This window comes from Halichoeres trimaculatus, unplaced genomic scaffold (assembly GCF_033239565.1).
Source record: "Halichoeres trimaculatus isolate MK-OKI-2021-1 unplaced genomic scaffold, fHalTri1.1 fHalTri1_scaffold_10, whole genome shotgun sequence".
Classification (NCBI taxonomy): domain Eukaryota; kingdom Metazoa; phylum Chordata; class Actinopteri; order Labriformes; family Labridae; genus Halichoeres; species Halichoeres trimaculatus.
The window spans coordinates 19598745-19622812 of NW_027437187.1; the positions used below are offsets into that span (position 1 = coordinate 19598745).

Genomic DNA, 24068 nt, shown 5'->3' on the forward strand with positions numbered 1-24068 from the left:
ACTTGAACTGCATTAATATGTTGTGGAGTTCATAAAAAAACATGATAACATGAGGTTCTCATGTGGGCCAAGGGCCGTAAGTGTAACTGCAGGAAAAACTTGGTGTGTCATGACCTTGTAAGATGGTCACCACATTAAGAAATGTAACTGTTAAGTATCCTGAGATCTTGTGGGAAAAGATCTTACCACATAAATGGTATATATTTCAAGCAAATAAAAACCATGGTTTATATTATATGGGACCTTTCGTAATTTGTGGAAGATAATGGACATAGTTAACTTATTAACAGACAAAAATACACAGCATAATGTTTTTATAGTTCTCTGTATACATATATGTATATATATGTATATATATATATATATATATATATATATATATATATATATATATATATATATATATATATATATATATATATATATATATATATATATATATATGGGGGGGTCATCTTACTTTGATGATAATGTCCTTTGTAGGTACAGGTAGTTTCTCTGGAGCTGGGGTCACATCATCAGCAATTTTCACAACTGGCTTATCTTCCACTTCTTTGCTGACAGGTTTTACTTCTAACACCTGTTCTGGTGCTTGTGACTTTGGTTGCACCTCAGCTTGCTTCAAAGACTCTGTTGGCTGTGCCTGTTTGATATGATCATCCTGCAGCACTTCCTCAATAGCCCTCTCTGGAGCGGACAGCTCTGGCTTTGTTTCAATCACTGGAACAACTCCAACTACCTCTGCAGCAATAGGAGGAGTTGGTACAGTTGCATTTGTAGTCACTGGGAGTGAGGGAGCTGTAGCTTCCCCTACTCCAACTTTAACAGCTGAAAGGTCAGGTTTAGACTCTTCAGCTTTGGGAAATTCTGTCACACTGGGCTCTGTTTTAACTGCCTCTTTAATATCTCCAACTGTGTCAATCTTGGGAACATCTTTGTCCAGTATCTGTGGTACCGCTGGCTCTTGTTTTAGGGCCATTGTGGGCTCAGTTACTTCTGCTTTGGAAATTGCTGGAGGCAGTTTTTCTGATGTTGTGGGTATCACTGCAGCCTTTTGCTCCATTTCTGTGGAAGCTGCTGTTGCTGTGGTCTCGACATTGACAGATGTAGGTTCTGTCGTCACTTTTGGGCTTGGGGCTGTTGGTGCTACCCTGATGGAGTCTTCCGGAGGCTTGGGTTTTGCAGAAGGGACTGTAGGCTCTTTCTTTACTGGAGCAGTCTTGGGCTCGGTTTTTATGGTTCCGGGTGTGGCTGAGGTGTCTGGCTTTGCAGTGACAGGTATAGGCTGGGGCATTTTTCCTGCGTCTCCCAACTGTCCCGATAATGCCCTTTGAGTCTGGCAGTTCAGACACAGCCATTCCTTCTGTAATGAAACAAGCAAATATAAATTAAACCAGATAAGTCTGACTTGGCATAAAATCAAGCTACTTTTTGACCGATAGTTTTCTACACATAAAATTCAAGACTTAGGAGGTTTACACTCGGTTCGAGGTAAATCAGTGTTTTGCAGATTTCAGACCCACAACTTCAGTTCGAGGCCTCAAGGAATATTCTATGATTAGAAAATAAAAACAAAAAAAACTCAGCTAACTAAAAAATGTCTAACTTTTAGACATTATTAATTAATTACATTTTCCTTGTTGATCCAAACTTGAGGATCTGTTTTGATTGCATTCCCTTGCCACCTTGTGGCCCAGAGTCTCTGCAGAGACTGTTGTAAATTTCTTTTGCCGGGGTGTGTGCCTCACTTTTCATTTTATTGATAGACTCTCAAGTTTGAACAGACCACTGCAGAATAACTGCTGCATGTGGGTTGGATGAATATTATCACTACCAATTTAGCCCCTGTGTTATAGAGTGACTAATTACCCTATGGCTTGGGCTGTATCACTCTCACGTTTAGCTCTCTTCTGCTCTTCTGTCCTTTTTGTGTCTGAAAGTTAGGCTCCTGTGTCCACCATCACTACAAAATTAATCACAGAAGTCGTTTCTATCAGAGAAAGACACAGATCACTGTGGTTTATCTCTTCTCAGTACTAAACTTTGTCAGCTGGCGTGGTGTTGTCATGGAGACCTAGACGTCCCGTAGATCAATCTGGTTCTGGACAACCCCAAACTGGAAGCCAAAAAGTAGCAATTTAAAATAACCTGTAACTAGCGATATTGGCGCTGCTAATCTCATTTTAAAGTGTGAATTACGATAAGGCAGAAGGTAACCTTCTTCAAGATCGCCCTCAAACTCCTCACAGCCCCTTTTTAATCAAATGGCAGCTATAAACTAATGTGATCAGGCTGATAGACTGTAGTTACATGCTAACAATTTAACTTTTTGCTTTTCTCCTTGTTAGAGGCAGAGGACAAAAGTCATGCTTACATAGACTGATTGATATCAGCCACTCCACCCACTCATCACTCATCTTTTAGCTGCTTGACTACCGGCTAAGTAGAGCAGACACTCCAAGAACAGCAGTGGTTTGCCTCTTTTGGAACTATATATAGATATTTCTAAATTGATAAAGTCATGCCGGTTGCTTGCCAGTGCGTCTCTTTACAAAACTGCATCCAAATTTGTATGTTTTTTAAAGGGTTATTAGTTCTAACTAGGCCTGGGCCATAAAACGATAAAGATTTATATCGCAAAATAACTTTTCCTAGAAAAATGAGACATGGTCGATAGAATTTCGATAGAATTCATTTGTTCATGTTTCGACAGACATATGATTAGCCAGCCATTTCTCGGAGGAAGAGATGCTAGCAGCTGCAGAGTGATTTATCAAACCTGAAACTGATAGTGTTTACTGATTTTGCATCCATATTTATCACATTTGAAAGGCAGGTGCATGCTTGCACAGTGTTACACACAAACAGCTGCAAAGGTTACAGCAGGAAGTACGAGCAAAATCCAAATTTAAATAGGGCAGTTTGCACAGTCTGCAATGAAATAAAAAATAACCTTCTGATGCCTTCGCAACTTACGTATGAGTAACAGAGCTTTTAAGCTTGACAAAAATTTTATTTAATGTATATCATGATAAATATTAATATCAGCTGATAAGAAAAAAATATCCTGATAGGATTTTTTTCTCATATTGCCCAGCCCTGGTTCCAACTTAAGCTTGCTTGAGTATAATCTTACAGTAAAGAGCAGTTTCCATAAAAGGTAATATCACTTAATCTGACTTAGTTAGCAATTTCTCATTGAAGAAATCTGCATGCATGCTATTAACTTTTAGTCGAGTGACCTCCTTTGCTTTGCAATTGTTATATTAAATTCATCACATTTTATAATTGAAATGCTTGAGAAAATCAAGATAGCGCATTTCCTCCTGTCACATGATTTTATGTGTAACTTACAGGGACACAACACTGACGCAGAACTGAGTCGAGTTCACCAATGCAATGGTGGAACTACAGTAGAACTAAGGTAGAAGAAAAGCCTGGCCAAGAACTTTTTTCTGTTGAAAGCCATTGTCATAATGAAGCAGTTACTCTAATGGCACAATTCTAAACAGGAAAAATTACTTAAGAAAAATCTTTTTTACTTGAGTGACACTGCTCTGACTTTGTAAAACTTAACTTCAAAGTTTAACTTCTATAGCAATAGCAACAGCATTTTTTTATGAAGTACATTTAATTTCAGGTCAGCTTAATCTGCTTTAGATTGACAATAAACAAAAAATGCAACGGAAAGACCACATAAGAATTATTTGTCTTAAAGTGTAGACTTGAATTTCAAACTTGAAGGTTCATGCTGAGACAGTGAGGTATGGCTGTGGTGCTACGGATGAAGCTCATAACTTTACAACCTGAAGTGTTGCAGTTGTTGTGAGCAGAACCATAAAACAAGAGACTACATACTATATTATGCTGAGTAATATCATGGTACTCAAAGCAATATAAAGACAGCCCTATTTCTCCCAGTCATAGAAAATAATCTTCCAGACATTAATCCATAATATTCAACTAATCCAAACTAGATACAGAGAAATACTAACCCAAAAAGGTAATTCTTTTGAAATAAGCATGCTCTCCCTGATCTTAAATGCTTGTTGCTGTTACTTACGACACAAGTAAGACCGCAATAAAGAAAAACCTTACCTTGCAATGGAGCTAGTCACATATCAAAAGCAACGCTTTCCTAAAATCAATCCTCGAAGACACATTTCTTATCACATCTAAGCTCCATTAGCGAACAGTTAAAGAGGAGAAGAAGGTTTAAGCTGTCAGTAGATAAAACTGTGTCTGTGGCAGCCTAGCTGAGAAAATCACAGCAATGCGCCTGCCTCTGCAGAGCCAGGGAGAGCAGTTCTGATACACAGGACAGAGGAGGAGATTAGGTTGCATTCTTTTTCTGTTTGTGAAGAACTCTTCACTAATTATTCTCTTTATCCAAACCACAAGTTTCAAACACTTATATATTCATTACAGCATTATCATGGAACAACTGTGACCACAGGTCCACACTCATGTCTAAGTATTTGCTTACACATGCTGAGAATTGAAGACCAGCTCCTGATCCGACAACACTGATTCAAATAAAAATAAATGTTCAAAGCCAAAGTCAGATTTTGTAAATGAAGTGCTTTCAGTCTACCTGTGTTGCACATTTCATTGTTGTTCAATCATAAAAAGCCAGAAATATTACCCTGTTGCCAACATACATCGACACAGCCAGACAAAGTTTACCGAACCCCTAAACTATCTTTAGTCAAAACTGTTTCAGTCAATTTTATGTACCATGGATTTTTCTTGTCTAAAACTTCGAACTGCGGTATTTATTTTAAGAGACCAGGTGTTGGTGCATAATAGCACATTAGCATAAACCCACTGCATGGCTGAAGATACAAACACTTATATCCTTCCCAAAGAATGCTGGCAGCAACCCCACAGAAAATACAGCAGACTTAAATGCTGTTATCTTCATATTGTCCTATAAGTCACAGAGTAAAATCTAAAGAAATTGGTGTTGGTACTGGGATGCTTCTGCTCAGTCAGCCATCAGTGCATTGGAAATATGTTAATCCTCTTGGTTCCAAACATTAAAAACAAAGCCTCATCAGCATAGCGCTTGATGCTAGCCATCATGTCAACCAATTAAATATCAACACCACAGTTTCATCATATATGCAAGCTGAGCATTACTGATAATAGTCTTTTAATGTAGACCAACATTAAGAGGCATTGCCCCAGATTAAAGCTAGTGTGAAATCTAATTTGTTGTACAAAGTTATGATGCAGTTATGTCTATTTTTTTTCAAACAGCTCATAAATTAGTGCTTGGTGGCCTTTGAAGCTGCATCTGAGGCACCTCTGGTGGGTGTTGCTTTTGGCGACATCTGTGGACAAAGCTGTACCTTCTCTATATTTGCCAGTTTTGTCTAATACAGAAGTATAAGTATAAATCTTATTCAAGTTTTTGGCAGAGGACAGTGCATCACTTTGTCTGACACCTGTGTTGTGTAGATGTAAACAACACATTACAAAAATGATCAGAACAGTTGCTTTTGTGGGTCAAAAAGACATCACATTCAGTTTCAAAACAAGCTTAAAAACCATCTAATGAACTTAATGTTACCCGAGTAAATACTTTTGGTGATAAACAAACCTGTAAGTCATACATTCTGCCTTTAATATCAGTCAACAGGATTATTTTCACACACCACTACCTAACCTTCTCCTCCCCCGTAACACTTCTGGATGTTATCACAGTTTGTAAGGAATGTCCTCCTGTCCTGTCTTGCGCATATACAAATCAGCAAAATTATGTCAATCCAGAGTACAGTCATGTGTTAAATTTCTGAAGACATTCCCCAATTCTGCTGTTCAGACCACCTCAATGATGCGGCACAAGCCTAGTCAGAGAAAGCCTACATCCAAAATAAGCTCCCTGTAGCTCAAGTGACCGGGCAACATCTAACTTTTTTTTTTTTTTTTTTTTTTTTTTTGCCATTCCAGGAGAAAGTTATTTTTTTAAATCCATTAAGTGTCACTAAAAACCTAAGCTGCTATTATCCAAGATGATATGAGGATTTAATAAGGATGTAACGATACTCGCGATACTCACTTCAACGTAACATAAGAGCATTATGTAATGTTTAATATAGAACATGAAAGTGATGTAACGTTTACCCATAAGCACAAGAGGTGTTCAGAAGCTGCAGTTTTGAAGAAGCACATTTGCATAACTCATTAAAAACAGTTACGGTAGCCTTTTACTGTTCAGCTTCTATCTCTTTTTAAGTGGACAAACTTGAAAGGAGCTATCAGCAGGGATTGGTGGAAAAGGATCACACAGCAGTGTTCACAGATGGCTGGGCCATGGCCCTGCATGTCAAAGTGTTTCTTCTGGTTGACTTTATTCTCTCTGCTGTGCAAACTTAAAACAAAAAAACAATAGCACTACACTTTACCAGGTTGTGACATCACATAGGTCTGAGCCTCGTCCTATGAGCATAATAACTGCTCATGTTTAAGAAAAAAGGAGAAAAAACAAGAAGAGAAGTGACTGTAAGAGTATGCAAACAAATAATTGCGCTTAATTAATGACAAATACATTATCTAAGATAAACATTTACTTCCTCTCAACACTAAACTGACCTTGAATTTGATTACTCATTTAACCTGCTAATGCCAAACAAGACTGGAAATAAAACATCTAACTCAACAAAAAAGCACTAATCTCATCACATTTCCTTTAAGCGCCAACATCGCCTCAAGGCCACGCAGACTGAGAGCCATGCATCAGACCCGCTGGGTCTGGAAAGTGGCCATCATCCTTTTGTCTAATTAAATCTGTTTTATGAGCAAAAGAGCAGGAGCCCCTAGCAAAGATCCGTGGGGGTGGCTGCTCCCCATGATTAGCCTTGGAGCTGGATTACCAGACCTTCACAATGACAGTAGGCAGGAAATTATACTCTTGACACACTGACGTGCAGCATCAGTGTATGGTAAAACCGTTGTGCAGTTTGACAGAGACATTGTAAATCAATTGGACAAAAAGTGCATACTCATTTATCAAACTTCTCTACCAGGAAAGGTCTGTCACCCACTCCCAAACTAATAAATCACCGCAATGCATCCTGGTATTACGTGCACAAACCTACACTTTCATAGAAAACACAGGTCTCTGGTTACCAGATTGGTTATGAAATTTAAATTTCAAGATAGCTTGACTCAAAACTGGCCCTGGAAAGAACTTCACTGTTTTCCAGCTTCTCCTCAGTGCCTTGCTTCTATTGATACTGGAGCGGACAAGTTTCTTATTGATTTCCTGGCAGATGCCTTTGGCACAAGCTGGAGCTGGCTAATATACTTGGCTGTCAGCAGCCCCCACAGAGCAGAACTCCTTATGAATCAAACCCCCTGATAACAGAAAATGTTGACCTACTAATCTGTAATAAGCAGAGTGCCTCATTCTACAGAAAACGAAGACAAATCAATCCATCAAATGGCACATCAGCAAACTTCCCTTCATGGAGCATGAAAGGCAGACTGAAGTAAATTACTGTGTTCACAATTCCTTTGCAGTTGTTTTAATGCCCGTAATAGATACCACCAGTTTATCATCTGACAAGGCATCTGCAGCCTTCATTTAAAATTTTGTAACAAAGATTCAGAATGAGTGATAAGTTGAACTGTTGAAAGAAAGCAAGATGAGTATGATGCACAGGACAAGATCAGCACAAACTGAAATTTACTCCCAGGTGCTTCAAGTAACGGTGTGTGTCTGAAGCACAGCCTTGTTCACTCTTCAAAATGTTTGTCATGTTGAACCTTTAGAAGGGGCTGTTGGAAAATTGTGGGGAATGCAGCAGGTAGGAAGTGCTGGGTCTCTCTTTAGACTGACTATTTTTAACACTGTCACTAAGTGCACCAGGGGGTGCCTCCTCTTTTTTGCGCGGCCAACAGCATGTGGTTTTGTTGCTTACTTTAAAAAACATCTTTTATTGTGTGTATAAGTCAGAGCTGTCGAACACTTGATCTTTTTCTAATCCCAAATGAAGTGCTAAATTTCAGTAGTAAATCAGGGTCAATCACAAATGCAATCTGAAAATTCAGATGTTTTGCATTTCAAAAATGTTTCAAAGTTTATATTGTTAATCACAAGTAATTCTTACAGTGTCTTGTAAACGTGTTTGTACAACAATTTTCTCGTGGAACAAATTTGTGTTTTGTAAGACACTAGAGTTGGTATAGTGGTGGCCAAAACTATAAGAACACATGGCATATTTAGGAGGACTTCAGTTGTTTTGTTGATTTGGCCATTACATTTCCAACAAAAAGAATAAAATATCAACATTTTGTCAGAATCATCATAAGAAGATCTAAGTTATTTTCCTCATGAAAGGGACATCAGGAATGATGGACTGGGCACCTCAAGTCTGTACCTCAACGTCATCCAGCAAATGTCGATGTGTTGGAAAACAAACTGGACAGATCTATTATAAATTCAAAGGAAAGCCCTTGGCTTGAGTTGCAGTGGGTATGGGATAATGTGAGTGTTGAAGTTATCATGATTAGAATTTAAGAAAAGATAAAAACAGTAGGACTCAGTTAATTTGATATTTGTTGTGCTCAGAAAGACTATCTCCATGTTTCATGTTCATGTTTAGAGTCAAAAGAGGTTAACATTTTCAGTTCTGTCAGATGCACAAATAATTTTGTCGACCACATTTTATGTATATGTAAATGTGCCTGTGTGTGTTTGAAGTGAAAGCAGGAGAGACTGTGGGCAAGCAGACTAACATAAGTCAGATTAGCTGCACCTGTAAGCTCAGACTCAAAGAAGCTCAAATATTTCATATGTTTAAATCCTTCTGGGAGTTTTTTTTTTCTTTCTTTTTTTTAAGTGAAATATAGCATCATAAGAAGCATTTATTTTTTATCATGGCAACAGAATTGTGCAGGAAGACTGCAGCAGTTAACCTATGGTGTGCAGGAAGGGACAAAAAAAATATTAACATAATACTTTTAGTTTTGTTACCAAATCACATCTGGATGTAGGTTTCACGCCGACAGCCCTATGACGTATACAACACAGAATTGTTAAATGCATGTTGTGCATCCAAAGCGCATACCTTTCTAGGAATAACAGGAACACTGCCTTCAGCATGGTATGTGGGCCACAAGGTAACAATCTAAAAATACTTGGGAAATGTTAATCATAACAGCCTGTTTGTTACACACAAATGCTCAAACTGGTTAAGCACGACACACGTGTGTCCTACTTATCAGACAAGAGTCACTCACAGGCTTTTGATGGCATCAGCTCAAGCAGAACAGGCAAAAGGGAAAATGGATAGACTTGCTGCTAGCACTCACTTTGCCTAAAGTGGCCCTTCTCCTTTTGAGCCACACAAGCCCTTTTCAGTATTTCTGCCCTTCTCAAAACACAAACACACGCACATAAAGTAGAGTACTGTCAGTCTTGGGATAAAGCAGAGTAGCATTATGTATGGTGGCTCATCTTTTCCATGTGTGTTGAGGCAAAGCTATTTCAGTTTTCCTCTGCTGTTAGGAGGCATGAATCTGTAATACAAACAGCAGCAATCATCCATGTTTGTCCCTTCCCCCATCCAAAGTCTGCCCTAGGGCTCATCCTCTCTGGTGTCTGTGTAAAACGTGAGAAGTGTCAATTACATAACAGGCAAATCTCTTTCAGTGTTATTTCTCCATAACAACGCGCCATTTGGACTCAGCACGTGATCATCTGTCTCTGGGAAACGAGAAAGAAAGTGGAGGCAAAAATAAACAATGGTGAAAAGATTAAGTTGACATTTACACAGTCTCTACAGAGATTAGTTTTGTTTTCTGAGAGTCAACAGTATTCAAAAACAATGTCCATATTTTTAAGTATAGGTAAGAGAAACTCAAAAATAGTCAAAATTTAAACTAAACTTAGAGTGATATCATTTCTATATATGCACTTTTTTTAGATTTAAATATAACCATATTTTCTCACGTACTACTAGATTTCATGATTTGAAAGTGTAAGCTTTAGAAGCTACTAACATTGCTTGTTGCTCAGATCCAAACAGTGTTGTATCATTAAAAGTCCTTTAAACCTGTGTGTGTGTGTGTGTGTGTGTGTGTGTGTGTGTGTGTGTGTGTGTGTGTGTGTGTGTGAGAGAGAGAGAAAGAGAGAGAGAGAGAGAGAGAGAGAGAGATAGTGTGTGAGTGTGTGTCTATGTACGTCACAAAGCAGGTACACACGTGTCACAGCCACCCACATATATTGAGGGGAAATTGTTAAATTACACCGAGTCACTGTTCTGGGAGAGAACAGATGGCCTGAAAGGAAATGTCTGCTGCTCTAATGTTCTGCACGATGTCATATTGGACCAAATCCTTTTCACCTCTGCTTATTGGCATTTCCCAGGGCTTTTGCATCTCACATCTCCCACGGGGGTGGAGATTCCCTGGTTTGCTATGGCAGCAGATCCCATCACACTAATGCTGTTGCACAACCCTTCATCACTCTAATACATTTTCAGAGCTGCCCGTCTGCTGATGCAATCTTCTCATAAGGGGTTATGTAATGTCTCGGACCACTCTATTGGAGCCACAACACTGAGCAGAAGTCAGTATTTAAATTTGTTTTAAATTTTGTCTAAGAATACCTAAGAGTACGTGGATAATAGTCATAGATTATTACACCTAACAGCACACAGACCCGTGTTCAAAGTGACAGTCTAAATTCTGATACAAACTGTAGTCATTTTTAAGTAGTCTGTATCTATCAATCCCGAGAACTTGTAATTCAGAGTCCAACAGTACTTTTGGATGCACACCATATTTCTGTATTAATATGAATAATGGCAATATTCCAATTGCCATGACCAGATTAGGATTCTAGTATGATAATTTAAAACCCAAATAATTATTCCTGTATTAACTGCAATATTGGGTCGTGCAAACATTTTACTTAGAAACTGCTCTTTAACAGACTCACATGTTACATTGGTGCATGTTCAGGTTGCAAAGAATTGTGATATTCTGTTTGGGTATTAAAAAAAGGGCTGCAAAAGTTTGAATTTTTAGAGAACAATGAGTAAAATCTACCCACTTTAATCATGAAAGATGTAGAATTTTATATTTCATTAGGTGTCTGAAAAACTTCAGGAAGTCAGTTTTCCCAGCACTATTGAACAGGAGATGCATCTCTGGAAGACCTACAGACAGCCTATTATGAAGTTTCAAATATTTAGAATAAATAAATAAATGTATTTCACTTACTGTTGATGTATGAGGCGTGGGGTTAAATCCACAAAGGCTGCACACAGTGTTCTTGCATTCAGTGCATGTGTTGTAGTTTGGAGGGTCCTTGGAGCCAATGTTGAGTTCTACTTTACAAAGAGGACAGGTGGACAGATCTGCTTTAGGACCAACTTGTGTCTTTTCTGTAGGTTCAGGAGGCCTTGGCTTTGGAGGCTCTGCTTTTGCCTCTTTTGCCTGTTCAGTTGGCTTGGCCTGTTGTGGTGGCTTGGATACCTGTGCAGCAGGGACTTTGGTCTCTTTGGCAGGGGGCAACTTAGGAGAGACTGGAGGTGTCGCTTTAGGAGAGCCTTGGGGTGTAATGGACATCTTTCGTGGGGTAGGCGGCGTAGACTTGGGTTCATCTTGAACAGCTGATGTAATCAATGTGGATGCAGAGCTGAAGAGAGAGGAACCAAAACCAAACATCTTCCCAGTCACTGACTCAGCAGGCTTTGCAGCTGCAGGCTGAGTTTTAGGACCCCCAAAGCCAAAGAGGCCTCCTGATTCTTGTTGTTTTGCAGGCTGAGGTGGTTGAGGGGCAGTTTTGGCAGGAGGTGTTGCAGTTCCTGTGGGCTTCTGTGGTGGTTTTCCAACCTCCTGTTTTTCAGGACCCTCTTTGGTCACTGGTGCATTAGCTTGAGGAGGCTGTACCCTTGGAGCTTGTTCAATGGGCTTCTGCTGCTGACCAGCCATATCCTGACCTTGTCTCTGCTCAGTTCCTGGAAGGACTTGTGACTTTTGCAAAGGACCTTTTCCTGGTTTCAGTGTACTTGAAGCTGCAGCTGGCAAAGGAGCCTCCGCTTTAGGGATTTCCTTCTTTTGTGTAGTTTCCTGGGGGACTTCTTTTGTGACTGTTGTTGGTTCTGAGGGCTTCTCCTTCTGGACGACTGCTGGTACATCTGTCTTTGCAGCCTTATCAGCGCTAGGTGTAAGAACCTTGCCTGGGATGAGTGGTGGTTTTACAGCAGGGCGCCCAGTGGGCTCAGATGCTCCTAGGGCTCTCTGCATTTGGCAGTTAAGACAAAGCCATTCTTGTACCTAAAAAGAGGAATGAAAGGTTACAATCATTGCTGAAAAGCATCAAGTGTACATGTCTCATGTGTTTTCATAGATCACATATTGAAAATGGCAAGGCAACTTACCTCTGTAACATTTGGCATGGGGTTAAATCCACACTGGTTGCAAACCTCAGTCTTGCACTCTGTGCAAGTGTTGTAGTTTGAAGGATCTTTGGAACCCTTGTTAAGTTTCACCTTACAGAGTGGACAGATGGGTAAATCTTCTTTTGGAGCACCTTTGTTGTCTATTTGTGCCTTGGTCGGCTCTGGTGGGGCTTCTTTCACTTTGGGCTGATCTGCCAGATTCTTTTCCTGTTGTGGTTCCTTCGGTGTCTTGGTTTCCTTTGCATGTACTTTTCCTGGAGATGCTGGGGGTGTTGTTTTTGGAGAGACCTGGGCGGTAGCAGACATCTTTCGAGGAGTTGGTGGTGTAGTTTTAGGTTCATCTTGAACAGCTGAAGTGATTAAAGTGGATGCAGAGCTTAAGAAGGATGATCCAAAGCCAAACATCTTCCCAGTCACTGACTCAGCAGGCTTTGCAGCAGTAGGTGTTGTTTTAGGACCACCAAAACCAAAGAAACCTCCAGATTCCTGTTTTGCAGGCTGAGTTGGAGGTGCAGCAGATTTGGCTGGAGAGGTACCAGCTTTTGCAGGTGGCTGTGAGGGTTGCTTTTTCACTTCTTGACTGGATGGAGGAGTGGACTTCACAGTTGAAGTCAAATCTTGCGATGGCTTTTGCTGTGCTGGCTTTCCTGTCTCTGTGTCTGTTCGGGGAACAGACTTTGCAGAAGCTATCACACCTTCAGGAGTCTGTTGTCGAGGTGTACCAGGTAGCTCTTTGGCTTTCTCGTCAGAAGTCCTTCGTGAAGGAGGTGAAACATCAGTCTTTGTAACAGTAGATGGAAGAGTTTTGTCTGACAATGGAGCAGCCTCTTTCTTTGTTGCGTCAGGGGCAGGGGATTTTGCATCCTTGGTTGGTGCTGGCTCAATAAGGGGGGCAGCCAGTTTGGGAGTGTCATCCTGAGAATCTGACAGTGGTGTCTCTTTCTGCTGTGTGGAGACAGGGACCTCTTTCATTGGTGAAGGCTGGAGTTTCATCATCGGAAGGCCTGGAGGTTCAGAAGCTCCAAGGGCTCTTTGCATCTGGCAGTTTAGGCAAAGCCATTCTTTCTCCTGAAACACAAAGCAAAGTGTGAGAAAAATGCCTTTTGATCGACTGAACTTTCATAACAGCACTGCAGTCTCTTGGTCAAATCCATACATGTTATTTTGGAATTTAAATCAAGCTAAACACAAACATTTAAAGTGAATTAACAATAAATCAGTATCACTGCCTTTCCAAGTTCCAAACAAAAAGAAAATGTTGGGACTTTGTGATACTTAATACAGAGGAAGAAAGGTCAAAACAAACATTTTGATTAGTCAGTGATACTAAATGGAAACAATGGTTGAAAACCAAGCATGAAGTCTCTGAATTACCTGTGTTGTATTTGGCATGGGACTAAATCCACATTTGCTGCAGACATTGGTTTTGCATTCACTGCATGTGTTGTAATTAGGAGGGTCTTTGGAGCCCATGTTGAGTTCTGCCTTACAGAGGGGACAAGTAGGCTGGCCAACTTTAGGGGCAGCTTGGAGAGCACTGGATGAATCATTGTCCACTTTGCCCTTGTCTGCTGGATGAACCTTAGTCTGCTGGGGTTGATCAGGTATCTTTTCCGGGCTTGGTTCCTTTGCAGCTGCAGGTTTTTCCTCCTTTATTGAAGTCTTCCTCACAGCAACTGGAGGGCTGGACTTCTGTGGCGTTTGCATTTTTCCAGAAACTTGAGCAGGAGCAGACATCTTGCGGGAGCTTGGTGGTGTTGTGCGAGACTCTTCCTGGACTGCGGATGTTATTAAGGTGGATGCTGAGCTGAAGATGGATGAGCCAAATCCCAGCATTTTTCCAGTCACTGCTTCTGTTGTTTTTGAGGCAGCTCGCTGAGATTTGGGACTACCAAAACCAAAGAAACCTCCAGACTCCTGATTTGCTGGCTGTGTTAAAGGAGGAGCAGATTTGTCGAGTGATTTTTCAGATGCACTTGGTTCCTTGCTAGGCGTCTGCTGCTGCTGTTCTTTATCACGGGTTGTTACTGGTTGAGCTGCTGATTTCTGCACATCAATTGCTTTCTCTTCTTTCTTTTCGGTAACCTCTTTAACTGCAGGAGGAGTTTGTGGAGTGATATCCTTGGTCTTCTGATCAGCTGTTTTAGAATCTTTGTTGACAGGGTGAGGTTGTGCAGGCAGTGGTGTCTTTAAGTCTGAAACCATGGCAGTCATCTCTTTACTGGGAGGTGTATCCGAGGGGACCTCAGTAGGTAGTGATGAACTAGTGATTCCATCTTTTGTTGGAGCAGAAACAGTGTCTTGGGAATCTTTTGCAACACCAGTGGTTGATGCTTGAGTAACATCCCTTGTGGATTTGGCTTCTTCTTTATTTTTTTGTGCACCTGGACTTGGAGTGTCCTGTTTTTTGACTGCTTCTGTTTGAGTGGGAATAAGGTCTTTCTTCTGAGTTGCAGTTACATCTTTTTGAGCAGTACCAGATGGGGACACTTTGCTCGGTGATGCCTTGGGTTTCATTAGCGGAGGCTCCAATGATTCTGAAACTTTAAGAGCTCTCTGCATCTGGCAAGTGAGACACAACCACTCCTTTACCTGTGGGAAAACACAATGTCCATTAGTTGATTGTTTCTGTTGGACAAATGTGATTCAAGGATGAAACAGTAGTGTCATGAAAAATGGGTTAAACTTTTAATTACAGATTGAATAAACACCATCCAACCATTTAGACTTGTATAGTTGAAAGCTAATGGGGACATCATTATTGAACACATCTTTGAATTAATCTCACTTACTTCTGACACATTTGGCATGGGGTTAAAGCCACACTGGTTGCAGACAGTGTTCTTGCATTCAGTGCAGGTGCTGTAGTTAGGTAGATCCTTGGTGCCCACATTGAGTTCAGCTTTACAGAGTGGACATGTAGACTGGCCTGCTTTCACAGTCGCTTTGGTGACCACTGGAGCATCTGATGGAGCCTTGTCCACTTTAGCCTGGGGTGTCTGCTTGGGTTGTTCTGGCTTGTTCTGTTGCTCTTTTCTCTGGCCTGCAGGGGATTTAATCTCTTTTGCAGGGGATAATTTTGGAGAAACTGGTGGAGTAGTTTTGGACTGGTCAACAGCTGAAGTCATCAAAGTAGATGCAGAACTGAAGATAGAAGAACCAAAGCCAAACATTTTCCCAGTAACCGACTCTGCAGGCTTTGCAGCATCAGGCTGAGATTTGCTTGAACCAAATCCAAAGAAGCTCCCTGACTCTTGTGGGGTCACTTCCGAGGCATTGCTCTTTTTACGTTCAGTGGAGCTAATTTGGTCAGGTACTTTGATGGGACCAGATGCTTTTCTAGCCTCCTGTGGACTCTTCTGAGAAGGAACTGGGCCTGGCTGTTTCAGAGTTTCTGGTTCTTTAGCAGTCTCAGCCTTATCTGGCTTCACTGTTACAGAAGGTTTCCTCTGAGGTGAGTCTCTTACTGGTGGTGCTGTCTTTTCAGGCTCAGTTGGACCAGTAGTGTCTTTCTTTGGAGGCTCCATTGTTTTCTGTGATTTTGCAGGATCCACACTAGGGGGTTGGGTTTCTCCAAGTGCCCGCTGCATCTGACAGGTGAGACATAGCCACTCCTTCACCTAAAGAAAGATGAAAAGAGAAAAGAAAAGAAAACATATTTAGAAGTACTTTGTGTAAAGTTACTATTTGTTTTAAATATGTTGTACAGTAGAGATTTCTCAGCTGCATTTCATCTGTTTCATGTATGCAGTACCAGAAACATAATGAAAAAACTCTTTCATTTATTTCAATTACACATTTAAACTATATTCTGTGTAATATTAAATACAGTAACATGAATAATACTTACCTGTGTTTCATTTGGACTAGGGTTGAATCCACACTGGTTACAGACAGTGTTCTTGCATTCAGTACAGGAACTGTAGTTTGGTGGGTCTTTAGAACCAACGTTGAGTGCAGCCTTACATAGTGGACAGGTGGACTGGCCTGGTTTGACGAGTACTTGGGGTGCTCCCGTAGGCTTGGGGGACTCTGGAGGTGCTTTGTCAACTTTAGCCTGTCCAGATGGAGCTGTCTTGGTCTGTTTAGACTGCTCTGCTTTCTTTTGTTGCTCAAGCTTCTGGGCATCAGTAGCCTTGATTTCTTTTGCAGGAGACATCTTTGGGGAGACTGGTGGAGTAGTTTTGGACTGGTCAACAGCTGAGGTCATCAAAGTAGATGCAGAACTGAAGAGAGAGGAACCAAAACCAAACATCTTCCCAGAAACTGACTCTGCTGGCTTTGCAGAATCTGGTTGACTTTTACCTCCCCCGAAACCAAAGAAGCCACCTGACTCTTGTGACGCTGTTGAAGCGGTACTCTGTTTACGCTGAGCTTGGTTTTCCAGGTTTGGTGCCTCCTTTGCACTTGTCTTCTGTGTTTTTTGATCTGTTGCAGGACTGTCTTGCTTCAGTGGTGCAGTAGCAGTGTCTGGTTTTCCAGACGTCAGAGAAGCTGCAGACTGCTTTCTTTGTTGGGGGACTGGTTCTGAGGTGTCTTTCTTTTGAGTCATGGTTGGTTTGGGGGATTCTTTCACCTGGACTGCAGCAGGTGAAGGAACTTTACTGGGTGATGATTGAGACTTCATCGCAGGAGGTACTGGTAGCTCCGATGCCTCAACTGCTCTTTTCATCTGGCAGTTTAGACATAGCCACTCTTTAACCTGAAATGCAATAGCCATCTTGTTATGAGATGCTCTAAACAGGGGAGTAAGGACACTGAAAACAACATTAATATGCAGATGAACAAACTCTTGAATACAGCTCTATACTTGGATTGTCATTTAAAGAAAGTAACAGGTTTAATAAGATTTAGAATCTACATGCACCAACTGCAATAAACCTGCTAGTGCAAACAGTTTATTACAGAATAAGTTTCTTCTTCATTCTGATCAAGGGGATATCAGTGCATTCTTAAACCTACCTCTTTTGTAGGCATTGGGGTAAATCCACACTGGTTACAGACGGTGTTCTTGCATTCAGTACAGGAACTGTAGTTTGGTGGGTCTTTAGAACCAACGTTGAGTGCAGCCTTACATAGTGGACAGGTGGACTGGCCTGGTTTGACGAGTACTTGGGGTGCTCCCGTAGGCTTGGGGGACTCTGGAGGTGCTTTGTCAACTTTAGCCTGTCCAGATGGAGTTGTCTTGGTCTGTTTAGACTGCTCTGCTTTCTTTTGTTGCTCAAGCTTCTGGGCATCAGTAGCCTTGATTTCTTTTGCAGGAGACATCTTTGGGGAGACTGGTGGAGTAGTTTTGGACTGGTCAACAGCTGAGGTCATCAAAGTAGATGCAGAACTGAAGAGAGAGGAACCAAAACCAAACATCTTCCCAGAAACTGACTCTGCTGGCTTTGCAGAATCTGGTTGACTTTTACCTCCCCCGAAACCAAAGAAGCCACCTGACTCTTGTGATGCTGTTGAAGCAGTACTCTGTTTACGCTGAGCTTGGTTTTCCAGGTTTGGTGCCTCCTTTGCACTTGTCTTCTGCGTTTTTTGATCTGTTGCAGGACTGTCTTGCTTCAGTGGTGCAGTAGCAGTGTCTGGTTTTCCAGATGTCAGAGAAGCTGCAGACTGCTTTCTCTGAGGAGTCTCTGACTCTGATGTCTTCTTGTCTTTAGTGCTGTCTGGAACTTCTTTCTTTTGAGTCATAGTTGGTTTGGGGGATTCTTTCACCTGGACTGCAGCAGGTGAAGGAACTTTACTGGGTGATGTTTGAGACTTCATTGACGGAGGCCCTGTTGGCTCCGATGCTTCAACTGCTCTTTTCATTTGGCAGTTCAGACATAGCCACTCTTTAACCTGAAATAAATGATACACTTTGTAACATGTTGCAAACTTTTGTAACAGCTTTAGTAAATCACACATCAGACTCCCAATTCTTGCTCTCCAGGTCAATTAGAGTGCCAAAAAAATGAAAATCACAAATATTAATGATCAGATTTAAGCATGCCTATATAATTCAAAATTCAAATGAAAGATTTTTTGTTTCACTTTACTTACCTCTCCTATTGGCATTGGGTTAAATCCACACTGGTTACAGACAGTAGTCTTGCACTCGGTGCAGTTGTTGTAGTTTGGAGGATCCTTGGAACCAATGTTTAGCCCAACCTTGCACAGTGGACAGGTGGCCTGTGCTGCATTAGAAGATGCTTGAGCAGCTGTTGCTGCTTTGGTTGGCTGTAATGGAGCTTTATCCTCTTTGCTTTGGCCGAGTTTCTCTGTTTTTACCTCCTGTTCTGGCTTCTGAGTTAATTGTTTTGGCTCCCTTGCTGGTGACATTTTCGGGGAAACTGTTGGCGTAGTTTTTGGAGAAACCTTGGACACAGTGGACAACTTTTGGGAGACCTGTGCTGGTGCAGACATCTTACGAGGGCTTGTTGGTGCAGTGCGTGATTCTTCCTGAACTGCAGATGATATCAAAGTGGATGCTGAGCTAAAGATGGAAGAACCAAAGCCAAACATCTTTCCTGTCACTGATTCTGTTGTCTTTGAACTGACTTGACTTGACTCTTTCTGTGCATCTGGGACGACTTTACTCTGTTGTATTCCAGATTTATCTGCCTGGGAAGTTGGTTTCTGAGACTGAGATGTCCCCATCTGATCTGGCATTGTTTTCTTAGTAGGGGCTGGGCTAACTAGCGTTTCACGATCAGGGTTTTTGGAAGCCTTAGTTTCTTCTGTTAGCTGTGCTTTGATGGGAGAGCCTGGTGTTGAACTCCCCTTCTTGAGAAGTGTGTCAGCCACTGGATTTGCCACTTTTTGAGTTGCATCAGATTTTGGTTGTTCCTTTTTAAGAGTTTCGTCTTTATTGAGGGGTGTCGTTTTCTCATGCCCACAAGATGGAGAAGTCCTGTTGGCTACATTTTGAGGTTTCACAGGGGGTGCTGTGAGTTCAGATGACCCAAGAGCTCTCTGCATCTGACAGTTGAGGCATAACCATTCCTTTACCTGTGATTAAAAAAGAAAGAATAAGGCAGATGGGATTGTTAAACATTTCCATCACCTTCATGCAGTTATTTCATTGTGTCAAAATATGTTAATTCAAAAGAAGTGTGAATATTCAGTTATAGACAGAAATATAAAACAAACATTTTCATGTGTTTTTCTATCTGATGTTATTGGCATCTTTTCATCATTACCTCGGACACATTTGGCATTGGATTAAATCCACACTGGTTACAGACAGTTTTCTTGCATTCAGTGCATTGGTTGTAGTTTGGAGGTTCCTTTGAACCAAAGTTGAGTTTCACTTTACAGAGAGGACAAGTAGATTGTCCTTCCTTGGGTACAGGTGGGGAAGCTGCTGCATCCTTTGGAGGCCCTGATGGAGCTTTTTCTACCTTGGTTTGCAGCATTGGGGACGTCTTGGGTTGTTGCACTTGTTCCAGTTTTTTCTCCTGCTCTTGTTTCTGAGAAAGAAGTGGTTTTGAAGTGGCAGATACCTTGGGAGAGGCAGGTGGTGTCTTTTTGGATTCATCTTGGGCAGCTGAGTTTATTAAAGTTGTTGCAGAACTAAAAATGGAGGAGCCAAAGCCAAACATTTTTCCGCCAAGTGATTCAGCAGGTTTTGCTGCATCAGATTGAGATTTAGGGCCACTAAATCCAAAGAAACCTGTAGATTCTTCTTGTTTAACTGAAGCACTGCTTTGCTTTCGTTCAGTTTGACTTTTTTGATCAGGTGGTTTCTGAGGATCTGCCCTCCTGCCCTCCTGTGAACTTTTCTGACCAAGTGCTGGACGGCTTTCTGGTCCTTTTATGACTTCAGGCTTTGCCTGTTGTTCTGCTGATGTCTGTGGTTTCCTCTGCGGGGAGCCTGGTGCAGATGTTTGCTTTGCTTTAGATCCAGCAGGTGTTAAAGTATCTTTTGGTTGAGGTTTATCTGGTTGGCAAGTTTCCCTATCAATGTCTTTGGCAGGTGCTGTGACTTTGTTTGGTGAGGCCTGAAGTTTCATCATTGGAGTTCCAGGAGGCTCAGAGGCTCCTAGTGCTCTTTGCATCTGGCAATTGAGACATAACCACTTCTTTTCCTGAATAAAAAAGAAAAAAGATTAAGATTATTGCTGTGGTGTAATGGAGTGTACTATCTAAAATTAATTTCATGGCCAGTAACAAACACAAAATGTAATAATCACAATGAAATATTTTTTCTGTGATCAACAGACACTCTATTAGCTCACCTCCTTGACATTTGGCATGGAACTGAATCCACATTGGTTACACACAGTATTTCTGCACTCTGTACAGGTGTTGTAGTTAGGGGGATCTTTCGAGCCCACATTGAGTTCCAGTTTGCAGAGGGGACATGTAGACTGGCCTGCCGAGGAGACTGAGGCTTTCTTTGGTGACTCTGATGGAGGTTTTTCTACCTTGCCATGTGTTGATGGAGGTCCCTTGGTCTGTTGGAGTGGTTCTGTTTTTGTTTCCTGGTCTTTGTTTTTGGTGGTGGTGGTCGGGGATTTGGATTCTTTTGCACCAGAGATTTTAGGAGAAATTGGTGGTGTTGTTTTTGGCTCATCCTGGACTGTTGAGGAGATCAAAGTAGATGCAGAACTGAATATAGAGGAACCAAAGCCAAACATCTTCCCAGTCACTGACTCAGCAGGCTTTGCAGCATCAGGCTGGCTTTTAGGACCACCAATCCCAAAGAAGCCTCCCGACTCTTGCTGTGAAGCTGCAGGGACATTTCCCTGTTTTGGTCCAGTTTGGCTTTTCTGGTCTGGTTGTTTCTGAGATCCTGTCTTTCTGCTCTCTTGTGGCGTTTTCTGAACAGGGGCTGGGCTAGGTTGTCTGTTACTATCTGACCCTACAGAGGCTTCTGCCTTGACTACTTGTGCTGCTGGTGTGGATACTTTTCTCTGCGGAGAACCTGGTGCAGAAGTTTTCTGTACAGCAGGCTGTGTCGGGGTAGATTTTTTCAATGACGGGTCAACCAAAGGTGTGTCTTTATGAGTTTCAATTCCTGCATTTGCCCGTTTCACCTGGCAGTTAAGACACAGCCACTCTTTTCCCTTAAAAAACACAAAAACAAAAAATATTAATGTAAATATTAACCTGAAACAAAACAAAGAAAGAATTGAGAAGCATAAAGCAAAATATCATATTCTTAACAAATAAACTCACAGAAACAAATACAAAGAACTACTAAATTTAGTGAGTGCACAAATCTCTTGATGACCACAGATGTGAGGTAAACAAAGTGCATAAACTACTTGGGCTGAAGAGGTGTAAGAAAAGATGCGCAAAGCAGGAAATAAACCACAGGCTCAGTATCTCAATATCTGAGAATGTTGTATACAGTACAGTATGTGTCCAAAGGTTGAGTCACATGACCAAATCAACTATCACAGATGTGGAAAAATATCTTTAAAAATCAAGGCGGGTAACAATACTGACAGTGTTGTATACATTATACCAATTAAGAGCAGATACCACATTTTAAAGTTTTCAAAGGAACTTAAAAATCAACCAGTCCAGTTCCTGTTTCAGCACTCCTTCAGACATCAGTTTAAACAGTATCACATGATCAAGTAGCCTCGTACTGTCTTTGGCCAAGGTAGCCTGCTAACCGTGCATTGAATTACAGAGTCAAGTGTCAAGTCCTTTGTGCCTCAGATACCCTGAAAGACGCGACATCCATTTGTCCTCTATGTTGTATCCTCTGCAAGGCAATCCTCATGTGATGTGTGTGTATTTGTGGTTAGCTTATATTTATTTTGCATTTTGACATTTTATATGTAATCACGTGATACCTGTAATAATATTGCTCCTATTTACAAAGGACTTGAGGGAAAGAAAATGACCCTGGAGGCATGTAAAGCTGTTTTTTTTTCTTTGTAAGGGTCTGACACAGTCTTTTCGCTGTCTGACTGGAGACTAGAAAGCTGTGAGAGGAATACTGAAGAGTAAGAAAAAAGCAATGCAGCTTGCCAGCCTGAGTTCAGAGATTTCAACTGGACTGAAAACACAAAACATATATCAGTTATTTTATGATGCTAACTTCTTCCAAAACATGCCTTTTATCATTAGCCAGGCTTGAACTCTGTAGCCTGAAAATGAGTGCTGCCATGACATCTATTGATGTGAATAAGTTAAACCATTTGGTAGTAAACAATTTCAATTATAAGGAGCCACTGAAGATCACAAGAAAAGTTAACAGCTTCAAAAAGGCCATTTTAACAAGAATTGTTAGCTGATAATTTTAAGTAATAACCATCTCATATTTTCATATATATATATATATATATATATATATATATATATATATATATATATATATATATATATATATATATATATATATATATATATATGGACTCAAAAGCAGTGTGTCACTAAATTTTTCAAAAATGTTTGTGTGTGTTTTAGAAATGCCTTCTTTTTTTCTGCATTAATGTCAAGCATGTCTTACCTCTTTGACATTTGGCATGGGGTTAAATCCACATTGGTTGCACACAGTACTTTTGCAATCTGTGCAAGTGTTGTAGTTTGGGGGGTCCTTTGAGCCCCTATTGAGAACCATCTTGCAGATAGGGCATGATGTTTGGCCTAGTTTAGAAACAGCATTGGAGGCTGCTGTTGCTGCCTTTGGAGTCTCTTTTGTAGTTTTGTCCCTCTTGTCCTGTCCTGCTGGATTAGCTTTTTCCTCCTGGGGTTGCTCTTGTTTCTTTTCTTGTGCTGACTTTTGGGCAGAAGGTGGTTTGGTCTCCTTTGTAGACTGCATCTTTGGAGAAATAGGTGGTGTGGTTTTAGCCTCATCCTGAACAGCTGATGATATCAAAGTAGATGCAGAGCTAAAAATAGAGGATCCGAAACCAAACATCTTCCCGGTCACTGACTCTTCAGGCTTTGCAGCCTCAGTTTTAGAGCCACCAAAGCTGAACAAACCCCCTGACTCCTGCTGGGGAGCTGGGGTTGCACTGCTTTGCTTACGTCCAGTTTGACTTGTCACATCTGGTTTTTGAGACCCTGTTCTTCTCTCCGTCTCAGGTGTCGTTTTTTGAATAGACGCTGGGCTGACCTGTTTCTGGCTGTTTGGTCCTTGAACACCTTCACCCTTGGCTGGCACTTTGGGGGATGTAGGCTGCATTTTCTGAGACGAACCTGGTGCTGCCATCTCTTTTTTGACAGCTGGAGCAGGAGATGTTGGTTGAGAGGCAGGAACTTTGTTGGGTGAGGGCTTTTTCATGGATGGTCCTGTTGGTTCAGGAGTTCCTTGAGCTCTCTGTATCTGGCAAGTAAGACACAGCCACTCATGCCCCTTTACAAAATAAAAAAAGGAGAGAAAGAAGGAGAAAGAAATTTATCTTGAGAGTGAGAAAACATTGACATTCAAAGGTCTCTCAAAAACATTTGGTTTATAAAAACAGTTAGATAGCATCATAAATACCTTAACACCTTATATTCTAAAATACATAAATTCTAAACCATATTTAACTTTGTCAGTAACAATACATCTTCACTAAATTAAGCTTGGGTCAACACTTGGACAGTGGTCAGTCATAAATAACTGTATAAAAACTAATTGTAAAAGGAAGAGATGTCCTGATCAGCATTTTTTGCCCTCGATACTGATTCACTTTTTTTTTTATTTAATTTCTGCTGATACCGAGT

At 41.1% G+C, this 24068-nt stretch overlaps 1 protein-coding gene across 3 annotated transcripts in view; it reads right to left on the bottom strand.

Annotated features, from left to right (window-relative positions):
• Positions 1–24068, bottom strand: part of pclob (piccolo presynaptic cytomatrix protein b) — a 59947-nt gene that overhangs the window by 31758 nt on the left and 4121 nt on the right. For all 3 annotated transcript variants that reach the window (XM_074677789.1, XM_074677788.1, XM_074677787.1), the window contains exons 3-13: positions 22867–23715; positions 20636–21466; positions 19598–20485; positions 18459–19406; positions 17382–18257; positions 16270–17121; positions 15212–16039; positions 13794–15011; positions 12399–13487; positions 11236–12294; positions 461–1363 (exon numbers count right to left, since the gene is read on the bottom strand). In XM_074677789.1, coding sequence (XP_074533890.1) covers positions 461–1363; positions 11236–12294; positions 12399–13487; positions 13794–15011; positions 15212–16039; positions 16270–17121; positions 17382–18257; positions 18459–19406; positions 19598–20485; positions 20636–21466; positions 22867–23715 — 10341 coding nt within the window. The remainder of the gene's footprint in view (positions 1–460; positions 1364–11235; positions 12295–12398; positions 13488–13793; positions 15012–15211; positions 16040–16269; positions 17122–17381; positions 18258–18458; positions 19407–19597; positions 20486–20635; positions 21467–22866; positions 23716–24068) is intronic.